Source organism: Bos taurus, chromosome 8 (assembly GCF_002263795.3).
Source record: "Bos taurus isolate L1 Dominette 01449 registration number 42190680 breed Hereford chromosome 8, ARS-UCD2.0, whole genome shotgun sequence".
Lineage (NCBI taxonomy): Eukaryota > Metazoa > Chordata > Mammalia > Artiodactyla > Bovidae > Bos > Bos taurus.
Window position 1 is genome coordinate 8658576 of NC_037335.1, and position 25935 is coordinate 8684510.

The 25935-nt window shown below is 52.8% G+C and overlaps 1 protein-coding gene across 1 annotated transcript in view; it reads left to right on the forward strand.

The window, feature by feature from the left end:
* Positions 1 to 931: 931 nt before the first annotated feature.
* The window catches only part of RP1L1 (RP1 like 1), a 29861-nt gene continuing 4857 nt past the window's right edge, over positions 932 to 25935 (forward strand). The window contains exons 1-4 of the mRNA XM_024996380.2: positions 932 to 1630; positions 2375 to 2516; positions 4456 to 9384; positions 24780 to 24874. Coding sequence (XP_024852148.1) covers positions 1034 to 1630; positions 2375 to 2516; positions 4456 to 9384; positions 24780 to 24874 — 5763 coding nt within the window. The 5' untranslated portion in view covers positions 932 to 1033. The remainder of the gene's footprint in view (positions 1631 to 2374; positions 2517 to 4455; positions 9385 to 24779; positions 24875 to 25935) is intronic.

Genomic DNA, 25935 nt, shown 5'->3' on the forward strand with positions numbered 1-25935 from the left:
AGCAGCTTAGAGGGCTTAGCTGGGAGGGAGGAGGCTGAAGAAGCTAATTATAAAGTTTGTGCAGAGATGAGAGACGATTACAAGTGCTCTTGTGCACCAAGATTTTGAAAATGAGAGCAGAGCTCTTTCCCCAAAAATGAATTGGGGGTACATGGTGAGTCAAGGTAAAAAGGAGATGTGGCCTCTGGCTGGACCGTGAGTGAGGAGAGATGGCTGCGGCAGGGGAGACTGTGGTCACCTGCCACGTGCATGGCAACACAGGTCCTGCTAGGTCTGAACCCATGTAATCAGGGGAGACCCCTCACTGGATCCTGACTGTGTGCATGGCGGTGATTGGCAGGCCTGGGCTCTGTGGGGCAGCTTGTGAAGCCTAGGTGTCATCAATCACTAGTATTTTTTGGGTCCCTGCTGTCTCTAGCAGGGGGCTGGGTGCCCTGAGGGTTACAGATTCTGTGCCCCATGCCTTTTAGCTATTGATGCTTGCTTTGTATTCGTAAATCCATTGAATTGTGTTGTACAGATGAATATGGCTGCATTTTACCAAAACCAGACTAGTCATCAACCTCTTGGGTTGCACAGGCAGTGAGAGGGAGGTGGGGGGTTGGGATTTTAATTCATATCTTCTGATGCCAAACCTTTGCTCTTCCTTCTACTCATCAAAGGGCTTTCAGGGTGGCTCAGTGGTAAAGAATCCACTTGCAGTGCAGGAGATGCAAGAGACATGGGTTCGATCCTTGGATCAGGAAAATCCCCTGGAGAAGGTAACCCACTCCAGTATTCTTGCCCGGGAAATACCATGGACAGAGGCACTTGGCGGGCTACAGTCCATGGGGTCGTAAAGAGTTGGACGTGACCGAGCAGTAGTAGCCGCTCATCAGAATGAACGAACGTGCCTCTCCAAGACGGGGTGGGGGAGATTTTGGGTGGAAAGGGAGCACCTCTGGGCCAACGTCAGGAGGAAACGCGCAGACCCTCAGGTTGCTCTCTGACTTTCCTTTCTCCAATCCCTTCCAGCTGCCTGGTCCTCCCCACCATGAACAGCACTCCGAGGGACGCCCCGGCCCCCGGCCACCGCGAGTGCCTCCTGCCTTCTGCGGCCCGGACCCCCTCTGTCACCCAGGTCACGCCGGCCAAGAAGATAACCTTCCTCAAGCGAGGGGATCCCCAGTTTGCTGGGGTCCGCGTGGCTGTTCACCAGCGCGCCTTCAGGAGCTTTGGGGCCCTGATGGACGAGCTCTCTCAGCGGGTACCGCTCTCCTTTGGGGTGCGCTCGGTCACCACACCCCGGGGCCTGCACGGCCTCAGCACCCTGGAGCAGCTGCAGGATGGTGGCTGCTATCTCTGCTCCGATAAGAAGCCCCCCAGGACTCCCGGTGGGCTGGGCCAGCCCCAGGGGAGAAGCCCTTCCGCTCAGCAGTTGAGGGAATTTGAGGCACCGGGAACAGCCTCTACCTGCAAAGGTCTCAAAGCCTCGAGGAGGATCACACTGGTTAAGAACGGGGACCCTCAGCTCCAGCAGACAGTGGTGCTCAGCCACAGAAACACCAGGAACCTGACGGCCTTTCTCAGCAAAGCGTCGGACCTACTGCGCTTTCCCGTGAAGCATGTGTACACGACCGGTGGGAAAAGGGTAGGCTGTCCAGGATACCGTTTCCTTAAAAAGATGTCCGGATCTCAGCTCGAAACACTTAGATGGAACTGGACAGTTATTCCTTTAAAAGAGGCACTGACACAATTGATGTGTGTGTGTGTGTGTGTGTGTGTGTGTGTGTGTGTGTGTGTATTAGTTGCTCAGTCGTGTCTGACTCTTTGCGACCTCATGGACTGTAGCCCACCAGGCTCCTCTGTCCAAGGGGCAAGAATAATGGAGTGGGTTGCTATTTCCTCCTCCAGGGTATCTGCCCAATCCAGGTATCAAACTCAGGTCTCCTGTATTGCAGGCAGATTCTTTACCATCTGAGCCACCAGAGAAGCCATCAGACACAACTGCTACTGTGTATTAAATAGATAACTAATGAGGACCTACTGGCAACCCACTCCAGCACCCTTGCCTGGAAAATCCCATGGATGGAGAAGCCTGGTAGGCTATAGTCCATGGGGTCGCAAAGGGTCAGACACGACTGAGCGACTTCACTCACTCACTCACTGTACAGTACAGAGAACTCTACGCAGTGCTCTGTGGTGACCCGAATGGGAAGGAAATCAGGAAAGAGAGGATGGATGTATATATATGGGATTCCCAGGTGGCTCAGCGGTAAAGCATCCGCCTGCAAAGCAGGAAACATGGGTTCGATCCCGCCCTCTACCTGCGCTTTGCTGGGCAGAAGCGGGTCCTGCAGACCGGGCCCCTTGACTCCACACTCTCCTTCCCCAGGTGGACTCTCTGAAGGCTCTGCTGCGAAGCCCCTCTGTGCTGGTGTGTGCCGGTCTCGAGCCCTTCAGACCGCTGGTGACGGAAGATATCAGAAGAAAAGGAAGTGAACCTTCATCTGGGCAGACTTCAAGGAACAAAAGTGGTGAGTTGGGTCTGGAGGATGCCCAGTTTATTTGCACTGGATGGTGGTTCAGGAGGGTCGGGCAGATATCCTTTGTAAATCATTTAGGAAACCTGCCTTTGGCCCCACACCTGGCATCTCAGTTCTCTAGAGGTCTCTCTTGCCCCTTCCTCCTTCTCATCACATTAACTGAGCTGGACAGTTGACTGGGATAGGAGAGAGGGGAGTCTGGTATTTAAAGAGAGCAGAATTAAGAGACCTTGAGCTCTAAGATTCTAGGCTCTAAAATAAGCTTTTGTTAAGGACCACAGTGGGTGTACCATTATGGGCACAGTGAATCATGGGTATGTGGCATTTGCATCTTTCAAGAGTCATGACTCTCTTAGGCAACAGTGGGGATCAAACAGACCAAAGAAACAAATCACAACCACGGGTCACCCATCCATCCATCAATCTATGCAGCCAGCCATATACCCATCCAAAAAGTCTATGTGCCAGAGGTAGCCTTGGTTATTAAAAAAAAAAAATTAAAGCACAATCAACAAGTACAGAGAAACATTTCAGCAAAATTATTGGAATTACTATGGGCAAATTTTGGTGAATAATCAAAATAACACCCTTTGTGAAAAGCTATTAAGAGAATGACAACAATGGTTTCCGTGATTGTCCATGCCAAGTTCTGGACAGAGACATGTCAATCCCAGCCACTCCCCTGGGGGAACCCTCAGTCTCACTTGATGCTTATGGAGAAGCAGAGCTTGGCAAACCTTCTCCTACCCAGCTGGACTCAAGCAAATCTGCTCTTTTGCTGGCCTTAGGCTCAGCCTCCACCAGCCACTCCCTCTTTGCCAAGTGTTAGCTCAGGAGATAAAATGAGAAAGTACTAGGGGTTTCCTTTTTTCTCAGGGTCACATCTTTCTGTCCCCAGTGACCCCCTCTTTTTCCCTTTTTCATGCTGAGGGACAAGTTTAGCTGTCATCTGTGTAGGCCCTTCCTTGCCATCATTTATCAACCCCAAAACTTGATGAGTGTTAAGATGATAAATGATAAATCACCAGTTGGAGAAGGCAAAGGCACCCCACTCCAGTACTCTTGCCTGGAAAATCCCATGGATGGAGGAGCCTGGTAGGCTGCAGTCCATGGGGTCACTGAGACGGACACGACTGAGCAACTTCACTTTCACTTTTCACTTTCATGCCTTGGAGAAGGAAATGGCAACCCACTCCAGTGTTCTTGCCTGGAGAATCCCAGGGACGGGGGAGCCTGGTGGGCTGCTGTCTATGGGGTCGCACAGAGTTGGACACGACTGAAGCAACTTAGCAGCAGAAGTAATTGCAAACCATCTTACAGTTATACAATCAGGGGTGTATGCAGCAACTTACTGATTTTATTTCCTGCACTGGGGGTGGGTGTGAAGAGGGCTAGAAGTTAACTCAGGGCACTGATGCTGTACAGCCCACCCTACTGTTTATGAAGAACCTACTCTGTGCCAGCAACTCTGAGGAAGTCTTATATGCACTGCCTTGCATCCTCAAAATAAACCTGCCAGATAGATCTATTACTTTTACAGTTCAGGAAAGAGGCTCTGTCAAAGCTTACACAGCTAGGAAGTGGCAGGGTTGAGATTGAACTCGGACTTCAAGTTCATCTCTCTGGGCTGTACTGGTTCACCACCCGGGAACTCTGCAAAGATTCATTCTAGAATGGTTTCTGTCCTAACTGCTGGTTTGGGAGGTGGCAGGAGTATACAGTATTATTGCCTGGAAAATCCCATGGACACAGGAGCCTGGTGGGCTACAGTTCATGTGGTCATAAAGAGTCAGACACGACTGAGATGGTAGCGTACAGAGAGGGGTGTACAGGCTGTGGAAAGCTCATGACCTTGACTCTTCTGCCCTGAAGCCCCCACCAGCAGCTTATTATCTTTCCCTCTTTTCTCTTGCTCGTCATTGTGCGCCAGGGAGCTGGGGGCCCAAGGCCAAACAGAGCGTGATCCACGCACGGTCCAGGTTGGAGAACAGGCCACGGCAGTTCTCCTTGATGTCGGAGAGGTCGGGGCACAGCGACCCCTCGGTGTTCCCGCATCGTGCCTGCATGTGCCCTGCCCCGGACAGGCACCGTCTGAACACTCCTGCCCAGCTCGGCCCCTTGGTGACAGGTGAAGACATCGAGAAGAATGTGAGCGTGAATGAGGATGGCAGCCTATCTGTAGAGATGAAAGTCCGCTTCCACCTGCTGGGGGAGGACCCGCTTCTGTGGTCCAGGAGGCTCGGGAGGGCCAGCACCCTCACCGCGACCAGTGGGGAGGGCCCCGATGCTGGGGAGGTGGATCTGCTTGGCTGTGTGTGGAAGGGCCACTCTGGGGACCCCTCAGAGCCTGGGGCAAGGGGACTGGGGCCCTGCGAGGTGGGAGGGGTGGGAGCCTTTGACCAAGGCCAGCGGCAGCAGGGGTCTAGATACGAGATCTGGATGAACCCCCTGTACATTTCCCAGGGAGAGTGGTCAGCCTCTCGGTGGAGGTCTGCGCTGACCCAGAACTGCCACTCCAGGGCCCCCCGGAGCCAAAGGGTCGCCAGCAGGAAAAGAGGGAGCAAGGACAGGGCCAGCCCTGCCTCCAGCGACACACCCCCTGGAGGCTCTGAGCTAAACTCCTCCTGCTGCTCTGGGTCCCTGGAGGATGCTGTGGCCAGCTGTGGCCCACATCTGGCCTCGGGGGCTGGTGAAGGCAAAGGCGAGGGAGCAGCGCTGGGCTGCAGGGACCATGATGGCTGCCTGAAACCCAGGACCCGCGGCCTGACAGATGCTCTTCCTGACTCCTCCGCAAGCGCCAGGTCTCATGAGGAGTGCAGCAAAAGGGACAAGCTGTCCCAGGGCCGCCCCAGCGAGACTCCCCAGGGGGCCACCCAGCAGGGAGTTCCGGGTTCCCCCACTGTGAGCCCCTTGTCTATAGCGAACAAGGACCCACAGGCAGAGGAGTTTGGACAGGGAGCAGGGCACCCCCAGGCCAGAAATAGGTCTGGGGTGAGGCCACCCTCGACTCGGGGCCCGGCTGCTTCTGGGGATGATGCGGGAGGCTACACCCCACCTTCTGCCTGTGCCTCAGCCCTGGGCAGGAGCAGAAAGCAGGAGAGCAGAGCCAGCACCCTGTATTCAGCCAGCAGTTCTGTTCCCAGCCAAGGGGCCCAGAGGGCCTGCCCCAGGCAGCACCACAGCCCTAAGGACATTCACTGCCCAGTCCACTCGTCTGTGTCCCGGCCAATGCCGGGGCTGTCCAGCAGAGACAGGGCCCACCCACACGGCCCCCCACCCAGCCTTTCTGAAAGCCCACAGGGCACCTGGAACCAGGCTTCTTGGGACCCAAGGCCACCCTTCTCAGGCTCTCTTTATTCCCAGGACACACGCAGGCTAAGCAGCATCCCCATTACCCCTGGGAGCAATTCTGACTGTGTTTCCAATTTCTATCTCCCCGATTCTCCCTCTCCTGAGACTGAAGGGGGCCCTGAGTTCAGGCCGTGCTCACCGGCTCTCACACCTTCAAACACATCCGGCCCTTTCAGTGCCCCAGCTGATGGCCTGGGTGAAAAGACTGGGGGTGACAGATTCCAGCCTTCCTGGCCCTTGGTCCTGCCAGCTGGGTGGCCTGAGGGAGGGAGGCTGGGAGCACAATGGGGCAGCTGCTGTTCACACCTGGGAACATCCCTGGCTCGCGGAGCCTCCTGTGGGACGATACAGACGATACCAGCCCCACAGCTGCAGGGCAGCCAGGGGCCCTCCTCCAAGGCCTGCTGGGTGTGCAGCAGGTACTGTCCCACGCCCCCCAGGACACGGCCCTTGGGCAAGAGGCATCCTTCAGGCAGCCGCAGCGAGGGTGACCGCAGCGCTGATGGGAAGCCTAGTGGGGAGCAGGTGGGGGAAGAAAAGTTGGTTGCGTGGCATCCGCGGCCCCCTGGCTCTCAGGGAGCAGCCTTGGGGAGAGCAGTCAGAGCTGTGAGAAGGGGCAGGCCTCGCAGCGGTCCCCAGCTCAGGAGAATGGTCCAAGGGAAGCTCTCAGGCAGAGGAGGAGGCCTGGAGGAGCCAGAGGAAGGTGGCAGTGAGCTGCTGGGAGCTCTGCCCCGAGCCTCCCCAGAAGCTGTGGTCCGTGCGTGGCTGAGCAACATCCCGGAAGAGCCCATCAAACACGAGCTGGAGGACAAGGGCGAGGATGTGGCCGGGCATGGCCTGGAAGGCCCCCAAGAGGACCCTGTGGACAAACATTCCCCAGACAGTCTGGAAAGATCAGTTTGGGCCAGACAACTGCCCCTGGAACAGGCGGCCAGTGAGGAAGCAGAACCAGATAAAGCCTTTCCAGTGGCTAGCAGTGCCAGTCCCAAGTCAGGAGAGGGTATGCCTTGCCGTGGAGTGTCAGAAACCCCTACGGAGGCTGGAACAGGCTGTGGACGGTGGGAGGGGCGCGTGCTGCCCAGCAGGGTCTCCACCTCCTTACAGATCATGAAGGCACTGATGGGGTCCCGGCCGGGCCGGCCCAGCAGTCTGCCTGAAGTGTCCCACTCAGCGGGCAGGAGGCTCAGCCGCTCGGCCCAGGCCCTCATCACCTGTCTCGCCAGGCTCCACTTCTTTGATGATGATGATCTTGGGTCTCCCGCTAGCAAAGTGAGGTTCACAGACTCCCCTCGGTACCAGGAGCTCCTAAGTACCTTCCAGGCCCTGTGGCCAGGGCGTGGCCTCAGGAACACTGAGCTGGAATTGGACCTCCGGGAGCTCGGCTGGCGCCAGGCCCTGCCGGCCCTCGGGCCCCACATTGCAACCGAGGACTTCAGGCCCACGTCCTCCTCTGGGGTGGATGTCGGCAGTGGTTCTGGTGGCTCGGGGGAGGGCAGTGGACCCTGCACCGTGGACTGCAGCTTGGTGTCTGAGAAGATGGAGCTGCCCTTAAGCATCTCCTGCCAGGGGCCTGATTCCAGAACCTTGGGGAACCCAGAAGTTCCGGGAAACCAACAGCTGAGTAGTTACGAGGCTGAGGGTGCTGCCAGTGACAACGGGGCAGAAAAAAACGGCAGGGAGCAGACGCTTGGGGGTGACCCAGACCAAGGAGATAAAAACACAATGCAGGAAGAGGGGGTACAATTGGAGGAAATAAAAGAAGAAAAAGAAAGAGCAGAACTGCAAGTAGAGGGTGTCAGAGGGTTTCCGGAAGAGGAAGGAGTCATGGAACTAGGATTGTCAGGGGCAGGCTCTCAGGATGGGGCTGGTGTCTGGGAAAATAAGAGCCTGAATGAAGAGGAGCCAGGAGACCCCACTGCCGTTGCCACGCAGAGCTCTTCAGAGAGGAGAGGGAGCCCGCCAGAGCCCCCCAGGAGCCTCAGCGAGAGGTACCTGGATGCCAGTGGGAGTCAAAGTGGCCCCAAAGCTGAGCCCCCTTTGGAGAAGTTGCTCGGAGCAGCTGAGACTGGCTGTGGGCAAACCCTGGACAAGATCACCCAGGGGGCTGGTGAGAGGGGCACTTGCAAGGGCCGCAGGGGGTCTCTGATCTTGGACCCCGTGTGGGTGTCCAAGTTGTTGAAGAAGATGGAGAAGGCCTTCATGGACCACCTCGCCACTGCCACGGCCGAGCTCTGCACCCGCTGGGGCCTGCAGGGCGACCACCTGCTGGACCAGATGGTGGCCGAGCTGCAGCGGGATGTGGGCCAGCGGCTCCAGGACAGTGTGGAGAAGGAGCTTCTCAAGGTCCAGAGCTGGGCAGGGGGCGCGGGCACGGGGCTGCCCAGGGAAGCCCTCCACTGGGAGGCGTCCCTGCAGACCGAGCAGCGCAGGCGGCGCCTCCAGGCCCTGCGCAACCTCTCACCCTTCTCCGAGCAGATGCGAGGCCGGGGGCCCCCCTCCTTCTCCCTGGAGGACCTGCCGATCTTCAGAGGAGCCCTGGGGACCCAACTTGCGGTAGAGGCCAAGGGGGAGGAGTTCTGTCCCTGCGAGGCCTGCGTGAGGAAGAAAATGGCTCCCGCATCCCCAGTGGATGCTGCGGGGTCAGCCAGCGCACCCATCAGAAAGGCCTTCGACCTGCAACACATTCTGCAGAAGAAGAAAGGAGGGTGTGCTGATGGAGAGACAGTGGAGGTGGCCCCCGCTGTGGAGAGGGAGGTGGAGCCCCTTCACAGGGACCCCTCGAGGACAAGCACTGTCCAGGGAGCTGATGGAGACCCTGAGCTCGGATCAGGCCAGGGCCCCAGAGCGGAGGAGGGGGACCAGACCCTTGGCAGGGATGAAGACCCCTGGGGGACAGAGGAGGAGGCGGGTGCTCAGGAGGAAGAGAGGAAAACAGAGCCCTGTGTAGGCAGCGACCCCTGGGAGGGGCTGGGGAGGGGGGAGCAGGGCATGGGTGGTGAGGAAGGAGACCTGGAGGCGGACTGTGGGGCTGAGGACACTGGGGAGGCTCATGGCCTGGGAGGAGGTGGTCCGGGTCCATGCGGACAAGATGCTGGTGCTGAAACAACAGAGGCCCTGGAGGCTGCAAGGGAGGAGCGGTCAGAGACAGGAGGAGGACATGGAGGTGACGAAGAAGGGGGCCTTCAGGTTGGCCTGGGATGTGGCCAGTCCCGTGAGGCTTCTGGAGACAGGAGCCCGACCCCAGGGGCAGATCCCCTTCAACAGCGGTCAGGCCCCAGGTCAGGCCTCTCTTCCTTCAGCACGTCCTCTCTGGGGAGCTGCTCTCTGCTCTCTCAGAAAGGCTCCGAAGATGAGCCATGGGACAGATGCATGAGGAGCACTGAAGACCAGGCCATGGACATCCCTGATCCAGAGAGAAAAGTCACAGGCATGTACCCAGAAAGCTCCGCTTCTGAGCAAGAAGGAGCCCCATCAGGCACCAGAACTCCAGAGCAAGGGACAGAGAAAGGTCTGAGTCCAGAGCAGAGCAAAGAGGAGGGCTCGGCTCCAGAGCAGGAGACAGAGGAGGGCCCGGCTCCAGAGCAGGAGACAGAGGAGGGTCCTGCTCCAGAGCAGGAGACAGAGGAGGGCCCGGCTCCAGAGCAGGAGACAGAGGAGGGCCCGGCTCCAGAGCAGGAGACAGAGGAGGGCCCGGCTCCAGAGCAAGAGACAGAGGAGGGCCCGGCTCCAGAGCAGGAGGGAGAGGAGGGCCCGGCTCCAGAGCAGGAGGGAGAGGAGGGCCCGGCTCCAGAGCAGGAGGGAGAGGAGGGCCCGGCTCCAGAGCAGGAGACAGAGGAGGGCCCGGCTCCAGAGCAGGAGACAGAGGAGGGCCCGGCTCCAGAGCAGGAGACAGAGGAGGGCCCGGCTCCAGAGCAGGAGACAGAGGAGGGCCCGGCTCCAGAGCAGGAGGGAGAGGAGGGCCCGGCTCCAGAGCAGGAGGGAGAGGAGGGCCCGGCTCCAGAGCAGGAGACAGAGGAGGGCCCGGCTCCAGAGCAGGAGACAGAGGAGGGCCCGGCTCCAGAGCAGGAGACAGAGGAGGGCCCGGCTCCAGAGCAGGAGGGAGAGGAGGGCCCGGCTCCAGAGCAGGAGGGAGAGGAGGGCCCGGCTCCAGAGCAGGAGACAGAGGAGGGTCCGGCTCCAGAGCAGGAGGGAGAGGAGGGCCCGGCTCCAGAGCAGGAGGGAGAGGAGGGCCCGGCTCCAGAGCAGGAGGGAGAGGAGGGCCCGGCTCCAGAGCAGGAGGGAGAGGAGGGCCCGGCTCCAGAGCAGGAGGGAGAGGAGGGTCCGGCTCCAGAGCAGGAGGGAGAGGAGGGCCCGGCTCCAGAGCAGGAGACAGAGGAGGGTCCGGCTCCAGAGCAGGAGACAGAGGAGGGTCCGGCTCCAGAGCAGGAGGGAGAGGAGGGCCCGGCTCCAGAGCAGGAGGGAGAGGAGGGCCCGGCTCCAGAGCAGGAGACAGAGGAGGGTCCGGCTCCAGAGCAGGAGGGAGAGGAGGGCCCGGCTCCAGAGCAGGAGGGAGAGGAGGGCCTGGCTCCAGAGCAGGAGGGAGAGGAGGGCCCGGCTCCAGAGCAGGAGACAGAGGAGGGCCCGGCTCCAGAGCAGGAGGGAGAGGAGGGCCTGGCTTCAGAGCAGGAGGGAGAAGAGGGTCTGGCTCCAGAGCATGAGGGAGAGGAAGGCTCAGCTCCAGAGCAGGAGACAGAGGAAGGCTCTAACTTAGAAGCCAAAAAAGTAGTGAAATGTCTCGCTTCCACAGAAACACAGTTTAGAAACCTCCCCATGGACCGGACAGATGGCTTTGACCAAGATGACTTAGATTTCTAGAGAACTACCTGGGAGACAGTCCTGAGTCAGAAGTTCAATCCACTGAAGATGCGCAAAGGACACAGGCAAAAATCAAGGACTTGCCAAGGACATGACCACCCCTCACTGCCCTGGGTTCTAAATTCTGAGGCCCCATTGGCCCATCCACCCACCAAGTGAGGGAGGGTCTCAGATCTGCCTGGCTATCAGAAGTCAGCTCCCCTCCATATGCCTGCTGAACCCAAGAGGATGGAACTGGCTGGCTGTAGTCCAGGAGAGATTTTGTTTGTGTGTTTTTTACCAGCTAGAGTTTCCCTCCTTCTTCTGCCTATTGATCTCCAGTTATTTCTCTCCTTGGCCTCTCCTAAGCAATGACCTCGCTCAACTTTGAAGTGCTTTTTTTCTAGTCTTGACTATATTTGGTGACTCTGGAGATATGGATGCTTGGGAGAAGAAGATAAATTCAGTGTCATTGGACAAAATTTGTTCTTGGCTCCAAAGGCTGTATCTTTCCTTAATTCATATATATATATATATATATTTATATATATATATGCTTTTGTAATGAAAAATATTGGAAAATGCAAAAAAGCAGAAAGAAGGGAAAGTAGTCACGCATAATCCCATCCCTTAGGGATAACTGATATTAGCAATTTGATGCATTTCTTTCCCATCATTTTTCTAATTGATAGTTGTGCTCATCCTTATTACTTCCTTTTTTTTTAAACTTAACATAAGAAATTCCCCTTTTAATCTCAAAATCTTCATAAACCTATTTTTAATACCTGGATAATGTCTTTAATGCCCAAATAACATGAGACTATAAAATGCTTTTTCACCATTTCCATTTGTTGACTATTTAGATGATTTCCATTATTTTTTCCAATATATATGGGATTTTCCATATATATAATTAATTGTATGTATGTGTGTGTGTGTGTGTGTGTGTGTGTATACACAAATTTTTTTTTGCCCCGAATGGCAGATGATTTCCTTAGGATAGTTTCCCAGGCACGGAATTACTAGGTCTAAAGATACCAACTTTTGAAAAGTTCTTCATATCTTCCGCCAAATTGTTTTTCTAAACATCTAAGTTGTACTAAATTACATCACCTGGCCCACTACATTCTCATCTGTGTTTGTTAGAGTCATTAAAAATGAGAAATCCTTTGCTAATTTTATGGGCAAAAACAGTACCTCATTTTGAGTTGGAATTATTTTAGCTATATTTTATTGCTAATGAGATTAAAGAGTTTTCTAGTCTTTATAAAAAATCTGTTTACACATAGATTATATGTGTATGTCTTTCGCCCATTTTCAGCTAGGATTCTAGTTTTTTTAGATAAATAGATTTACATGTGTCCTTTATAATTTCAAAAATCTCTATTTGTCATTTTTGAGGTTGAAAAAAAAAATGCCCTTTCTCAGCACATTTCTCCAGCAAGCCTTGAACTGGGGCTGTCCTTGCTGGTTCAGAATCTCCTTCACAGGTTCTCACCAGCATTCCCGTCCACACGGGACCATTTTGTGTATTCAAAATTATTAAAATGAAGGTCTGTGCTACAAGAACAGGTACCGTTTACTGGTTGTTTAAATATAAATATAAATGTAAAAAATAAAATAGATATGTTAATAATAGAAAATAAAGCAAATGTTGAGTGTAGGCTGTGTCCTCACATCACAGTCATCTGTTCTCCTCTATATCTGAGTGCTGGAGATGTTCTTAATTTGACAGGTTTATAAAAGTTCTTTCGGAGGTGAGTTTTTAAAGTTTTTACATGGAAAGTATATATGAAAAAGAATATGTATAAATGTACGTATCACTGAATCACTTTGCTGTATACCAGAAACTAATACAACATTGTAAATCAACTATACTTCAATTTTTAAAAATAAATATTTAGAAGTATATATATATATACCTAAGCGTATATGCACACACACACTTACGTATATATGAACTGGTTAGGCTTCCCTGGTGGCTCGGATGCCTGCAATGCAGGAAACCTGGGTTCTGTCCCTGGGTTGGGAAGATCCCCTGGAGAAGGGAATGGCAACCCACTCCAGTATTCTTTCCTGGAGAATTCCATGGACAGAGGAGCCTCGTGGGCTATAATCCATGGTGTCGCAAAGAGTCGGACACGACTAAGCGACTTGAACTCACTCATCTTGGTCAGAAACTCCTAGTGAAACACATTGCCTTGTAAGCTTGGCTTAGATACAATGGTATTTAGGATTGTCCAGACCTTGTAACTGCTAGTTGACATGGGGCTTCCACTGTGCACCTCTTCTGTGACCTGAGGTCCTCAGTCATTTCCCAAGAGATGTTTCAACCTCTTTGCTTCATAATCTGCTATCTCCTCAAGTGACAGAGACAACCACCCCAGCTCTTACTGACCCAGCACGTCACTAAAATGGCATGCTCGTCTCTGGTCAAGAGAAGAAAACGAAAAGGTCGTGGGACTTGGAGACAGATGACCAAGCTCATGTCGCAGTGACAGCATTAGTGAATGGGTACCTGGTGGTGTCCCTCCTCTGGGCCAGTTCTGTGCCCTCCCCTTGCTTCCACACCCTCACTCTGAGTCCCCACCAGATCCCACCTGTTCCTTTATTCCTAGCAGGGTTTACAGAGCCCTGCCCTGTCCTCCATGTCCTCCTGGGTTAAATGTTTAGACCTGGTTGGCGGCGGCGGGGGAGGGGGGCACTCATAGCTCAAGGCACCCAGTCGTTAATGAGGAAACCAGTTGAAGCCCCTACAGGTCAAGAGAGCACCTAGCCCTCACCACTACACCCCCACTTTCATCTAACCTCCCATCCTATCTCAGCTCATCACACCCCTCTACCCTTGGTCCTGAAATCGCTGCTGGTTGTGGATCTTCCAAACACTAGTAACCCTTTCTCCTGAGATGGTGGTGGCCCACAGTCCTAATGATGCCCCCTGACTCAGTGAGTATCTCCCCCTCAAGCCCCTCGCCAGTCCAGCTCTGGCTTCCCATCCTTTCTGCCTGCATGTTGCATCCAAACACCGACGTCTCCTCATTCCCAGCCCGCTGGTCTTTTTCCTTCCTCTCCCCAGAGGACCTCACGCACTTTTGCTGTTTCTGCTCCTTCTTTGGTCCGAGGACTCCCAGTGAAAACCCATGATCCCTTACTGCACCCCTGAAGCATATCCAGAAGATACTTTTATGCGTTAATACACGGTCACCTGCCGCCGCTTTCTAGCTGAAGAAATGAGTTCAGAGGGGAGTCACTCAAGGACATGTGCTGGATAGATCCTGAAGCCATGTCCGAACCCAAACCTGACGCTCATAGGCCCGGTCCCTTCTTCCATGCAGCCAGGGCCTGAGTCAAGGCCTGACAGACTGCTTATACGCACCCCTTGGGCTGGGCTTCAATCTCCGGCTCCTCCCTTTGGATCGCCATTTCCAGGGATCACCTGGGGGAGGTTGGGCTCCACTGAGCCACACCTCTGGCGACCTTGCCTGCCCTTGGCTTGGGGGCTGACCTTCCGAGTTCACACCTTGTCCTAGCCAGCATCTCCCTACTCCAGGGCCCACCCTCCTTGGCCCGTTCCTGATAAACAAAGGCGAATTGATGGTTTTCCACCTGTGGGCAGCCTGGGAAAAGCATTGAATATTTTTGTCAATCCCAGCAACTGGTGTTGCGGCATGCAGGGGCCAGCAGGCTAAACGCCCGGCAGCTCTGGGCCAGTCTCTTACCAGGATGAGTGGTCCCACCCCAGATGCCACTGGTATTATGACTGCTGCACTTTACGGCCGGCAAGACTGAAGTTCGGTACAGTGGATTCCCCAGAGCACAGGGCCAGGGCACACACAAGCATTTCTCTCCTGAGTCCTGACTCTCCCATCATATCCGAGAAGGAATGAGATGGCTCCCAGCCCTCCCGGCTGAGTTGGGAGCACCTGCCTCAAGGCGAAGGGATGAACTGGGTGACTTCTCAAACCTTCATCATCATAGCAGTTCTGGGAAAAGACAATCCTAGGGTCAGATGCCCTCTGGTGCAATGAATGGAAGGTGGGAAGGATGAAATTTGGAAGTGACTCATTTTCTTGGAAAAGGCTGAATTCCACATCCCATTTTGTTCTGCCCTAGCTTGGCAAGCTCTTCCTTGCCCTGGAAAGACAGGCCCCAACAGGACAGACGGCTCCAGAAAATGTTGGGGACCCGGGGATAAATGGAATGCTTTGCAGATCCTCTGTTCCACCATCAAGGAGCCATGGTCTCTCTTCCCTTATTTGGTCTCAGCCTTCTAAGCCCACCTGACCATCTCAAATGCCTATCAGAATCAAACCCACAAAAGTTCTGAATTTAAGGGGTGAGGGTGAGGAGAAAAAACATCTACAGAGTAAACTATTCCCTTTTGTGTCTGGAGCTCTTCCCCCCTTCTACAAAGCTGTTCTTACAGACAGAGATTATGACTTGTGTTATGGATTCATTGCAGTCACATGTCCCAAGAGCAGAAGCTCCTTGAGATAGGGTTTCCCCATGTTACCCAGGCCTGCGTTTCAGGGCACACTACATACCAGGACCATTGGCATTTGTTAGTTCTTCTATCCAGCCTATGGTGAGCAGCTCTGCTGGGCCAGGCCACGTGGCAGCTGCTGAGGACGCAGAGATCAAAGACGGCCCCTGTGAGCCCCACTCCTTGGACCAACTGTGGCCCCTCCCTGGAGCTCAGCAGTCAGTGGGGCTGCCCTCCTGATGGACAAGTGAAAACAGAGCTGTATTCCTGTTCCGTGTGCTCAGGGGTGGCAGTGACAGCCAAAACCCAGACAGTGGCTAAGGAAACTGGGAGATGCATGGAAGTGGATCCGGTATCAACCATAGCAGCAGAAAGACCGGTTTGCCTGAGTTGTTTTGACTAGGGACAGTGGTGGCCTGGGTGTTCTCCAGGAAGAAAGGACAGGAGCCAGGATGAGGTACATTCATCATGAGCTGAGACTGGGGGTCAGGGGCTGTAGAGTAGGGGTAACAGCAATTAGGAGAAGCCTTCAGGAGTCATGTGGTGTGTTGGGGGTGTCTTTGGGCAGGAGGGAAGTAGAGAGTCAGAGAAATGCTGCCTGGTTGAGAAGGAGGCTCTGTTGACCCCCAGGCCAATGACCCGAGAGACACCTGTTCTGGAAGGAGGAAGAGTTTTATTAGAATGGAGGTGGGTGGGAGTGAAAATCTTAGGACCTCCCCAGGAACTTCCAATTAAATAGGCTGGAGCTTTGGCCAGTACAAGGGCAAGGCATCCTCCCTGCCCCGTCTGCTCAAGCAGGACCAGAGCTCCGGTTGGCCCGGCTCAAAGCTGCACTCAGCCAGTAGGGCCCCAAAGCACAGGAAGGGACGACAGAGGATCTAAGAGAGGTGAGGGCTGCTGTCAGACTGGGGAGTCGCTGAATGGGACTGGATGAGAGAAGCGGGAACCAGCAGGACCTTGAGGTTGCATGGGGGAGGGGTCCCAGAGAGGCGTGGTCTTCTCTAGTCCAGTGTTTCTGCCTGGAGACAGTCCGGGTGGCCTTCCTGGCTGCACTTGGTTTCTAGGCCTTGGTTTCTGGCTCTGTCCCTAACTTCTAGTCCAGTGCTCCAACCTGGGGCATTGGAGGGTCATTCTTGGAGGTCTTTGGAGGGTCCAGACTCCCCTCCCCATGGATCCACAGCAGACAGGCCAGAGGAGAAAGGCTGACTTCCCACCTTACCCAGAGATGCTTGGTTTCTGGGGCGGATGATGGTGAACTGTCGGAAGAACACTGCTGGTCTCCATCTCTCTGTGTCCCAGGAGCCAGAGGCTTTCGGACCAGGAAGACCGTATACCCAGCTCCATCTTCATTCTGCCATTTTTATCTCTGTGTTGTTCAAGAATACAAGCGCAGAGGTTCAGAGGTGCCCACGCTGGCCCAAGGTCACACAGTGGGTCAGTACAGAGTCAGGCCAGGAAGCTGAGTTCCCTGGATTCTTAGGCATGAGTTGATTCTACAAAAGAGCCTCAGAGCCCAGGCGGCGCTGCCTCCTCTGCCTGGGTGGGTGGAGAGCAGGCAGGTAGAGCAGCATCGCAGCCTAATTAGAAACTGTAGAGGTGCGGGGACACGGGGGGCCCTGCTCGCACATTAGTGCCCCCTCCATAGATCATAGGCATGCCAAGGACATAATAAATAATCTGCCCAAAGGTTTTAAAGGTAAAAATCAGCAAACCATTAATAATGTCCCCGCCACCATATATCACGCTGAAATCTTCCCATTATGCTGCTCCCTGAGCCAATTCGCATTTTCTGGGCTGTTGTATTTTTTTTTTTCCACCCCTTCCCTTTCCCGTGTGTTCTGAAGCCCCTTCCCCACAACCTGTGGCCCAGAGGGAGGGGGGTGTGGAACCTTCTCAGATTTAACATCTGGGATCTATTCAGGTGTGCGGCATAGAACCCATGTCTCTGCCTACATTTGTTCTTTTAACAGATGAGGTGGAGCTTGCCTACCTCCCTGTGCCCTCAGCCCAGCTTTAAGTAGGAATAACTCTCTGCCCTCTTCTCTGAAAGGCCAAGGAGGCTTAATTATTGGGTTGGCCCAAAAGTTCGCACGGGTTTTTCTGTATCATCTTACTGAAGAACGTGAGTGAGCTTTTGGGCCAACCCAATAATTACTATAACAGAGTTACTTTGTTTCATTTTATTTTTTCCTGTGTCTGTTCCCTAAGCATTTACTTTCTTTCCTTTTTTGATTGGGGTATAGTTGCTTTACAATGTTGTGTTAGTTTCTGTTGTACAGCAAAGTGAATCAGCCATGTGTATACATGCGTGCGTGCTAAGTCACTCCAGTCACGTTTGGCTCTTTGCGACCCCATGGACTGTACGCCAGGCTCCTCTGTCCATGGGATTCTCCAGGCAAGAACACTGGAGTGTGTTGTCATGTTCTGCTCCGAAACATATACATATATCGCCTCGTTTTTGGATTTCCTTCCCATTTAGGTCACCACGGAGCACTGAGTAGAGTTGCCTGTGCTACCCAGTAGGTTCCTTATTTTATACATAGCCGTGTATCCATGTCACCCCAGAGTCACTTTGAATAAGAAAAGGGCTGATGGGTGCACGTTCCAGCCCTTGGTGTTCTCTGCAGAGAACTCGGGTCCAGCTTGAATATTTGGGTGAGTTGGATGTGTTTTTTACTTTGGAGGTAACCTGTGTTGTCAGGAGCTGGAATGAGGAAAATTAGGAGGAGAAAAGCTAAGCCAGAGGCCTGCCAGGCTGTGGTGTGGGGGTGGTATGGAGCTGTGTGACCACATGGTGAAGGATCCAGGAATGCGTCCAGCATTGGAGTGTCACCCCCATTTGGCTTCAACTTCTTCAACTGAGTTAGAAAAGACAGCCCTTTGCTGGGGCAGAGGGCCACCCTGCACGAGTCCTCTGAAGGGCGAGTGGGTTGAGTGACTCCCCAGCTGCCTCAGAGAACCGGTTTCTTAGACGCGGACACCGAAAGCAGAGGAGAAGCTCTGTGCCGACTGCTAGCTGTCTCCTGGGAAGATCCCCCTGTGGGACCACCTTGGGGGGAGGGGCCTCCCATCCCGGGTCTCTGGCGGTGAGCTGAGTGGGGTGGCTTAGATCAGCCCCTCCCCTCCTCCAGGCCCATTTCCTCATCTGCAACACCCCTAGAGCCCCTTCCAGCTCTGAGGCTGGGCTGAGTACCCTCCTTGAACTTCCCATCAGAGAGCCAGGGCCGCGTACTTAAGAGTCATTCTGCAAAACGTCTTGAGTGGTCCTGGGTCCTGAGTCCTGGGTCCATTCTGTGAGCTGCCAGCCTCGGCCATTTTTGACTTTGATCGAGACATACACCTCTCAGGCTTGGGGGTTCCGTTCCCATCCCCCTCAGTCCCACAAAATAGACTGTGGGGCTCCACCACACCACCCTTCACACACAAGGGGCCGATTTTACGAAGCACAGCCTGGTTTCCTTAGGCCTTCAGAATGACCCAGTGAAGAAGCAATATAAGGTCTGCTATACCCATTTGATGGATGGAAAAACTGATACAGACAGATGGATGAACAGGGTTGAGAAATCCTCCAGTAAAAGGCCTCTGATGGAGAGATGCTCAGAAAGTAATGGACAGGAGCCAGGTTCTGAGAGCCAAGGGGACAGATGGCTGTAAGGTGAAGCTGGCCCCTCCCCATGGATGAAGTGTCCTTCCCTGGAATGTCTTGGAGTTTGGTGTAAGCCATGCACACTGTGTGTGACTGTAAGTGGGCATCACATTTTACAGGAAAGACTCAAATTCCCTAGGCCTGGAGTGACATTCCAAGTTGACTCTACAAGGGGGACTCAAAATCAGGCCCCGAAAGCCTAAAAGGAGCTGGGGACCCCTGACCAGCAGACCTGTGCTGGCCTCCTCAGGCCCTGGCAGGTTCTCCTGCAAGACCAGCATCCTCCTGTGACTGGTGGGACTTCCAGGACGGACCTCATCCTCCTCGTGTCCCAAGTGAGTGCTCCATCTAGTGCAGAGTCCCCAGGAGCAATCAGTAGATCCTGAAGAGTCCACTGGTTGATCCCTATGTCATGCCTTCCTTTATACCCACAGTTTGCCCATCTGCCACCCCCTACTCACCAATCATGTGTTCTGGCCAAATTACCAATGTCTCTGAGCCTCAGTTTACCCATCTATCAAAATGGGTCCGATGCCCACATATTTAAGTGGCTATGAGAATTAATCGGTATGATAACGGTGGATGTGCCATACTGAGTATTTAATACATCAATTATTCTTGGGACAGGTTGGAAATGAGTTGTCTGGGGTGGGTGGTGCAGAGGCTCCTGGAGTTCAGCCATGGGAGAGAAAGCATATTCCCACTGGAAGGGAGTAAATTGGGGAGGGTTTTACAAAAGAGAGTGCATTTCCTTATTTTATGTCCCTGGATACATTCCAGTGTCTCCTAGTTTATAGTCTATGGGAACTTGAATAGGATTTGTACCCTACTGTTGTGTGAAAATTTTATAAATCTCAGTTATGTTGACTTGGTTCATGGTGCTTTTCAGGTTTGCCATATCCTTTTACTTTTCTGTATATTCATTCCACTGATTTTTTAATATTGAAATTCCAACAAAAATCTTAATTTATCTACCTTAAAAAATAATTGTAATTTATAGTGGAACTATACACAACTTCACTTCTGTATTTTTCAAGTCTCCTATACATATCTTATCATACTTTTATAATTTAAAAAATAAAAAAAGGAGGAAAAGAAAGAAAGGAATTTTAGGGCTTTATTCCACTAATAAGTATGAATTATTTTTAGATCTGTATAATAAGTTCGTGGAAGTCACACTTACCCTAGAACTTCTATCGTCTACACTTTTAAATGCACGAAAGTTATTACATAAATTATCTATTATTGTAACTGAATAAAACACAAATGGAGTTACTGATTAAAAAAAAGAGAGAAAGTGCATTTGATCTGCACTTTGACGAAAGAGAGGGGCTTTTGATGGAGGCACTGGGAGCTGGGCTGGGGCGATTCCAGGGGGAGGAAACAGAATGGTCTAAAACCCAGAGGTGTAGGAGGCAGGCAAGATCCAGCATGGCCAGAGCCAGCACGTGGGGGAGGGAGGGCTTTTGGTTTGGATGCCCGGCTCCAAAAGTCCTGGTCGTCGCCTTGGCTCAGCGCCGCTGCCGAGGTGGCAGCTCTGCTGATGGAATGCACTTTCCCAAGCAGCTGTCCCGAGAGACCCTGCCCCCTACCCCGATCCCTGTCACCGTGACAGACCCCCAGCCCACTCTTCTCAGACCTTGATGGATGGTCCCCATGCTGGATTTCATACATCTCCGTCTTCTCTAGAAGCTGTGACACGAGTAATTGGTGTCACCTCTGTGGATTGCGTGCCAAGTGCTGACAAAACAGTCCCTAACAGGGAGCTCCGGGGCGCTGGGCTTGATTGTGTGGACGAGGAAACCACAGGGGACTGAGCCAGTTGACCCAGGGAGAGGCAGTTGGCCCGGCCAGACCTGTGGGGGTCAGTGCCAAGGTATCCTGTCCCCTGACCTGGAGGATGTGCCGGAATCCTGCTAAACTGGGGCAGGACAGTGTTCGAGAGCCGCTGGTTCACCCCCAAGGCTGCTCTGGGGGCTGGACACACACCTCTCTGATCATTGCAGTCCACGCTGCTCCGGGCCAGGGCAGCGGGTGCAGGGGCTCTCCAGGAGCGGTCCTGCCTCCTGCTGCAAAGGTGCTGTGTTCCCCAGTGCACGCGACGTGTCTAAGGTTAGATGAGTTTTATCAAGAATACAGGTGTTGGCAGGGGAGGTTTTGAGGAGGGTGCGCTCAGGAGGATAAAGGTCAGGTCACCTGCTCGTGACCCAGCAGACCTTACGTCAGGCCAGGCCCAATTGGACCGAGCTGGGGCCTTTCTAGCCTCCCGGGCAGAGAGCAGGGAGGGGAGGGGCCTCCCAAATGTCTCATCTTTCACAAGAGGATGGAGGCCCCACCCGGGCACACAGCTTAGCCTTAGCAGAGAGGTGGCAGGCCGTGAACCAGGAACTCACAGAGAGGCCCTGGGGGTGTGGCCTGGGAGGAACACCTACACCCGCTACCCGGTCCCTGGCCAGACAGACAGATAAACCGGTCCCTGGCCAGACAGACAGATAAACCGGCTGATGGAGGGCTGCCTGGGGGCGGGGCCAAACGTCCACCTCTCTCCTTCCTTAGGCACCTGTGCTTTAGAATTCTTCCTTAAAATTCAGCTGACTTGCATTTCTTTAATAATTAACCAGGGCTTCCCAAGTGGCGCTAGTGGTAAAGAACCCGCCTGCCAGTGCAGGAGACATGGGTTCTCTCGCTGGGTTGGGAACATCTCCTGGAGGAGGAGGGCATGGCAACCCACTCCAGTAGTCTTGCCTGGAAAATCCCATGGACAGAGGAGCCTGGCGGGCTACAGTCCAAAGGGCTGCAAAGAGTTGGACACAACTGAAGCAATTCAGCATGCACGCACTCAATATTTAGTGATGTTGAGCATCTTTTAATGTTTGTTGGCCATCTGTATTTCTTCTTCGGAGAAATGTCTATTTAGGTCTTCTGTCTATTTTTTGATTGGGCTGTTTATTTTTTTGATATTGAGCTGCAGGGGTTGTTTGTATATTTTGGAGATTAATCCCTTGTCAGTTTCATTTGCAAATATTTTCTCCCATTCTAAGGGTTGTCTTTTAGTCTTGTTTATGGTTTCCATAACTGTGCGAAAGCTTTTAAGTTTAATTAGGTCCAATTTGTTTATTTTTGTTTTTATTTTCATTACTCTAGGAGGTGGGTCAAAGAAGATCTTGCTATGATTCATGTCAAAGAGTGTTCTGCCTATGTTTTCCTCTAAGAGTTTTATAGTGTCTGGCCTTACATTTAGGCCTTTAATCCATTTTGAGTTTATTTTTGTGTGTGGTGTTAGGGAGTGTTCTAATTTCATTCTTTTACATGTAGCTGTCCAGTTTCCCAGTATCACTTATGGAGGAGCTTGTTTTCTCCATTGTGTATTCTTGCCTTTTTGATCATAGGTGTATGGGTTTATCTTCTGGCTTTCTATCCTGTTCTGCTGCTGCTGCTGCTGCTGCTAAGTCGCTTCAGTCGTGTCCAACTCTGTTCCACCCCATGGACTGCAGCCTACCAGGATCCCCCGTCCCTGGGATTCTCCAGGCAAGAACACTGGAGTGGGTTGCCATTATCCTGTTCTATTGGCTTATATTTCTATTTTTGTGCCAGTTGATACTGTCTTGACTACTGTAGTTTTGTAGGATAGCCTGAAATTAGGGAGCCTGATTCCTCCAGTTTTTCTTTTTCAAGATTGCTTTGGTTATTGGGGGTCTTTTGTGTTTCCATACAAATCGTAAAAAAATTGTGTTCTAGTTCTGTGAAAAATGTCATTGGTAATTTGATTGGGATTGCATTGACAAGTAGCTTGTTTTGAGTAGATAAGGTATCACTTCCCACCCCGTCAGAATAGCCATTATCAAAAAAATCTACAAACAGTAAATGCTGGAGAGGCTGTGAGAAAAGAGAATTCTCCTGCACTGTTGGTGGGAATGTAAATTGACACAGCCACTATTGAGAATAGTATAGTGGTTCCTTAAGAATTTAAAAATAGAACTACCATATGCCTCAGCAATCCCACTCCTGGGGACATACCCTGAGAAAAGCATAATTCAAAAAGATACATGCAGCCTAATGCTCATTGTAGCACTGTTTACAATAGCCAGGACATGGAAGTAACCTAAATGTCCTTCAGTGGAGAAATGGATAAAGAAGATGTGGTACGTACATACAATGGAATATACTCAGCCATAAAAAGGAAAAAAGCTTGCTGTTTTCAAAGCTATGGATAGACCTAGAGACTGTCATAGAGAGAAAAGTAAGCCAGAAAGAGAAAAACGCATGTTGTATAATATCGCTTATAAGTGAAATCTAGAAAAATGATACAGATGAACTTATTTGCAAAGCAGAAATAGAGACCCAGCCATAGAGAACAAACATATGGATACTAAGGCAAGAACTGAGGGTGGAATGAGTTGGGAATTTGGGGTTGACTAATATACACGACTGAGACCATGTGTAAGATAGATAGCTACCGAGAACCTGCTGTATAGCATAGGGAACTCCACTCAGTGCTCCGTGGTGACCTGAATGGAAAGGAAATCCAAAAAAGAGGGGGTATATGTATACGTATAGCTGATTTGCTTTGTGGTACAGCTGAAACTAACACAACATCGTAAAGCAACTACATAAACTTCAATAAAAACGAATTTTAAAATATTCAGCTTAAGCCACCCACAGTAGGGGGCTTGGGCCTGTCTCAGAGCCCTCCTCACAGAGCCTTTCATGAGCGGCCCCTGCCCAACCCTCGACATGCTCTGAGATGCAGGATCCCGGAGCCTGGACGTTTCCAGCACCTTGCTCTGCGTTCTCTCCCTGAGGACTTTGGATGAGGCTTGGTCTCTGGTGTTAGTATCAGGAATAACATGTTGACATTTTTGTTTGTTGTTATTTTGGCTCCTCCCAAACAGCCTGTGATGGGGATGCTTCTCCTTCCTGGCGACTGCGCCACTCGCCCGCAGGGGCCTCATGGCAGGCTCCGTTGCATCCTCATCCTTTCTCCTGGCTCCGCGGAACCTCTCTTCCTTTGTTTCCCTCCACTTCGTTCTTTACTTTGATTTAGCCTCTTCTTTTGTCTGCATCTTACTGGTTGCTGTACATCTTTTTCATACTAGGCTGAACTAAGCAACGAATAAATAGACACAGACTCAGTAGCCACGGTCTGTATTTAGAAAAGAGATAAATACCCTCAAGGCACCTCATTTAGCCCCTGGACCACCTTTGTACCATCTCCAGTTCTGGCCCGGGGAGATTTGACCACACAGTCTATACACTTTGCTCCACATAAATGAAGTGACAGTGACACCTGGGATGTCCCAGCGGCCACTCCTGGCCCAGAGGCAGCTCCTCTCAGGATGACTTGGTCAGCAGCTGCAGGCACTCAGCCCCCAACAAGACAACTCGGCCTCATTCTGGACAAACCCCAAGGTCTTCATCTACTGCCCCGCTGGCTGGTTTCCCTGCACAACTGGAGTCCTGCATGTGCACCCTTCACTCTGCACAGGTAGGGTTGTTGAAGAGCCCTCCTGCGGGGCCTGGGACAGGCTGGAGAGTAGACGAGGGACTTAGAGGTCGTGGGCCTCCGGGTGGCAGAGCTGAGATCATCCCAGGAGCCACTCTGTCCTCACTCCAGCTGTGAGATGCTTACTCTTCTGCCCCAGGGGAGACTAGAAGGTCCCTTCTTGGGGTAATGGGCTTGGAGTAATTCCCTGTCTTCCCTGGCCCCAACCACAGAGAAAGGGGTTCTCTCAGGGGTGGGAGCAAGGCTGAGGCTGCCCCCCAGCTCCTTCCCGGGGCCCTGGGTTACCCCGCTCTCCATCCCACCACACAGTAGTCCCCAGGCTGGCCCTTGGGACCTGCAGCTCCTTCCTCCATCCCTCTTGGCCTGGGAGAGTCCCTGAGGCCCACTCATTGTCCTGCTCCTGCCACTTTTCCTCTGCCTCATTGTTCCTGTTATCAGCATCCTACACGCCGCAGCGGCTGCACAGGAAGGCATGGCTGCTGCTGAGGCCGTGGCTGAAGCCCATGGACAGGACCCAGGTGTCCCGGTGGCAGGTCTGCCTGCCCAGTTGGGTCCCCCAGGCTTGCCCCAGAGCCTGCAATGGGGGTACATGGCAGACGACTGGGCTCCTTGGGGGAGATCTTGGTTCTCGGTGCTTAGGGGGAAGGACAGGAGACTCTGAGCCTGCCCCACCCCCCACTTCCAGCTGTCATGTCTGGAGTCTCAGGCAGCCTCGCCAAGTCACTGCATCAAGGCCGATGCCCTGCACAGTCAGAATCCCGGGTCTGTTTCCTTCTGTTTAGGTGCAGGCCTGCCTGGTTTATTGACAGGACCAAATAAGGCTGAGGAAATGAAAGTGTGTGAAGTGAGCGGTTCAGATTAGAGCAGGCCTAATAAGGCAGATCCCAGCCAGAGTGTTTTGGGGGAAGAAGGGGTTAGAGGGAGGGAGAAGGAATCTTGCTTTTGGTCTGCACTGTGTTAGAGTATTTTAGGCTTCTCAGGAGAGCTGGGGTGGTATGCACGTGTGCTAAGTCTCACCTCAGTCGTATCTGGCTCTTGGTGACCTCATGGACTGTAGTCCGCCAGGCTCCTCTGCCCATGGAATTCTCCAGGCAAGAATATTGGAGTGGGTTGCCATTCATTTCTCCACTGTATCTTCCCAACCCAAGTCTCCTGCATTGCGGGCAGATTCTTTACTGTCTGAGCCACCTGGGAAGCCCCAGATGGTATAGATTTAGCAAATAAAGAGAAAAGACACCCAATTCAACTTGAATTTTAGATCAAGAAGGATTTGTAACATGTAAGTATGTCCCCTGCAATATTTGGGATAGATTATTAATAATAGATTACTCTTTGTTTATTTGAAATTCAAATTGAATTGAGCATCCTGGATTGTATCAGGCACCCCTACAGAAGACCTTTTGTGGGGTTCAGAATGCTGCAGGGAGGTCGTTGGGATGTTCAGACAGGACTGGGAATGGGATAGTGGGAGGGGACAGGGGAGGGCAGAGGGACCTTCAGATCTTTCTCTCCCAGAATCCTCTGGGAGAACCGCAGCCTGGAGGTGGCTCTCCAGGGCACAGGGAGGCCCCAAGTCTGAGGCCCCCAGAGCAGC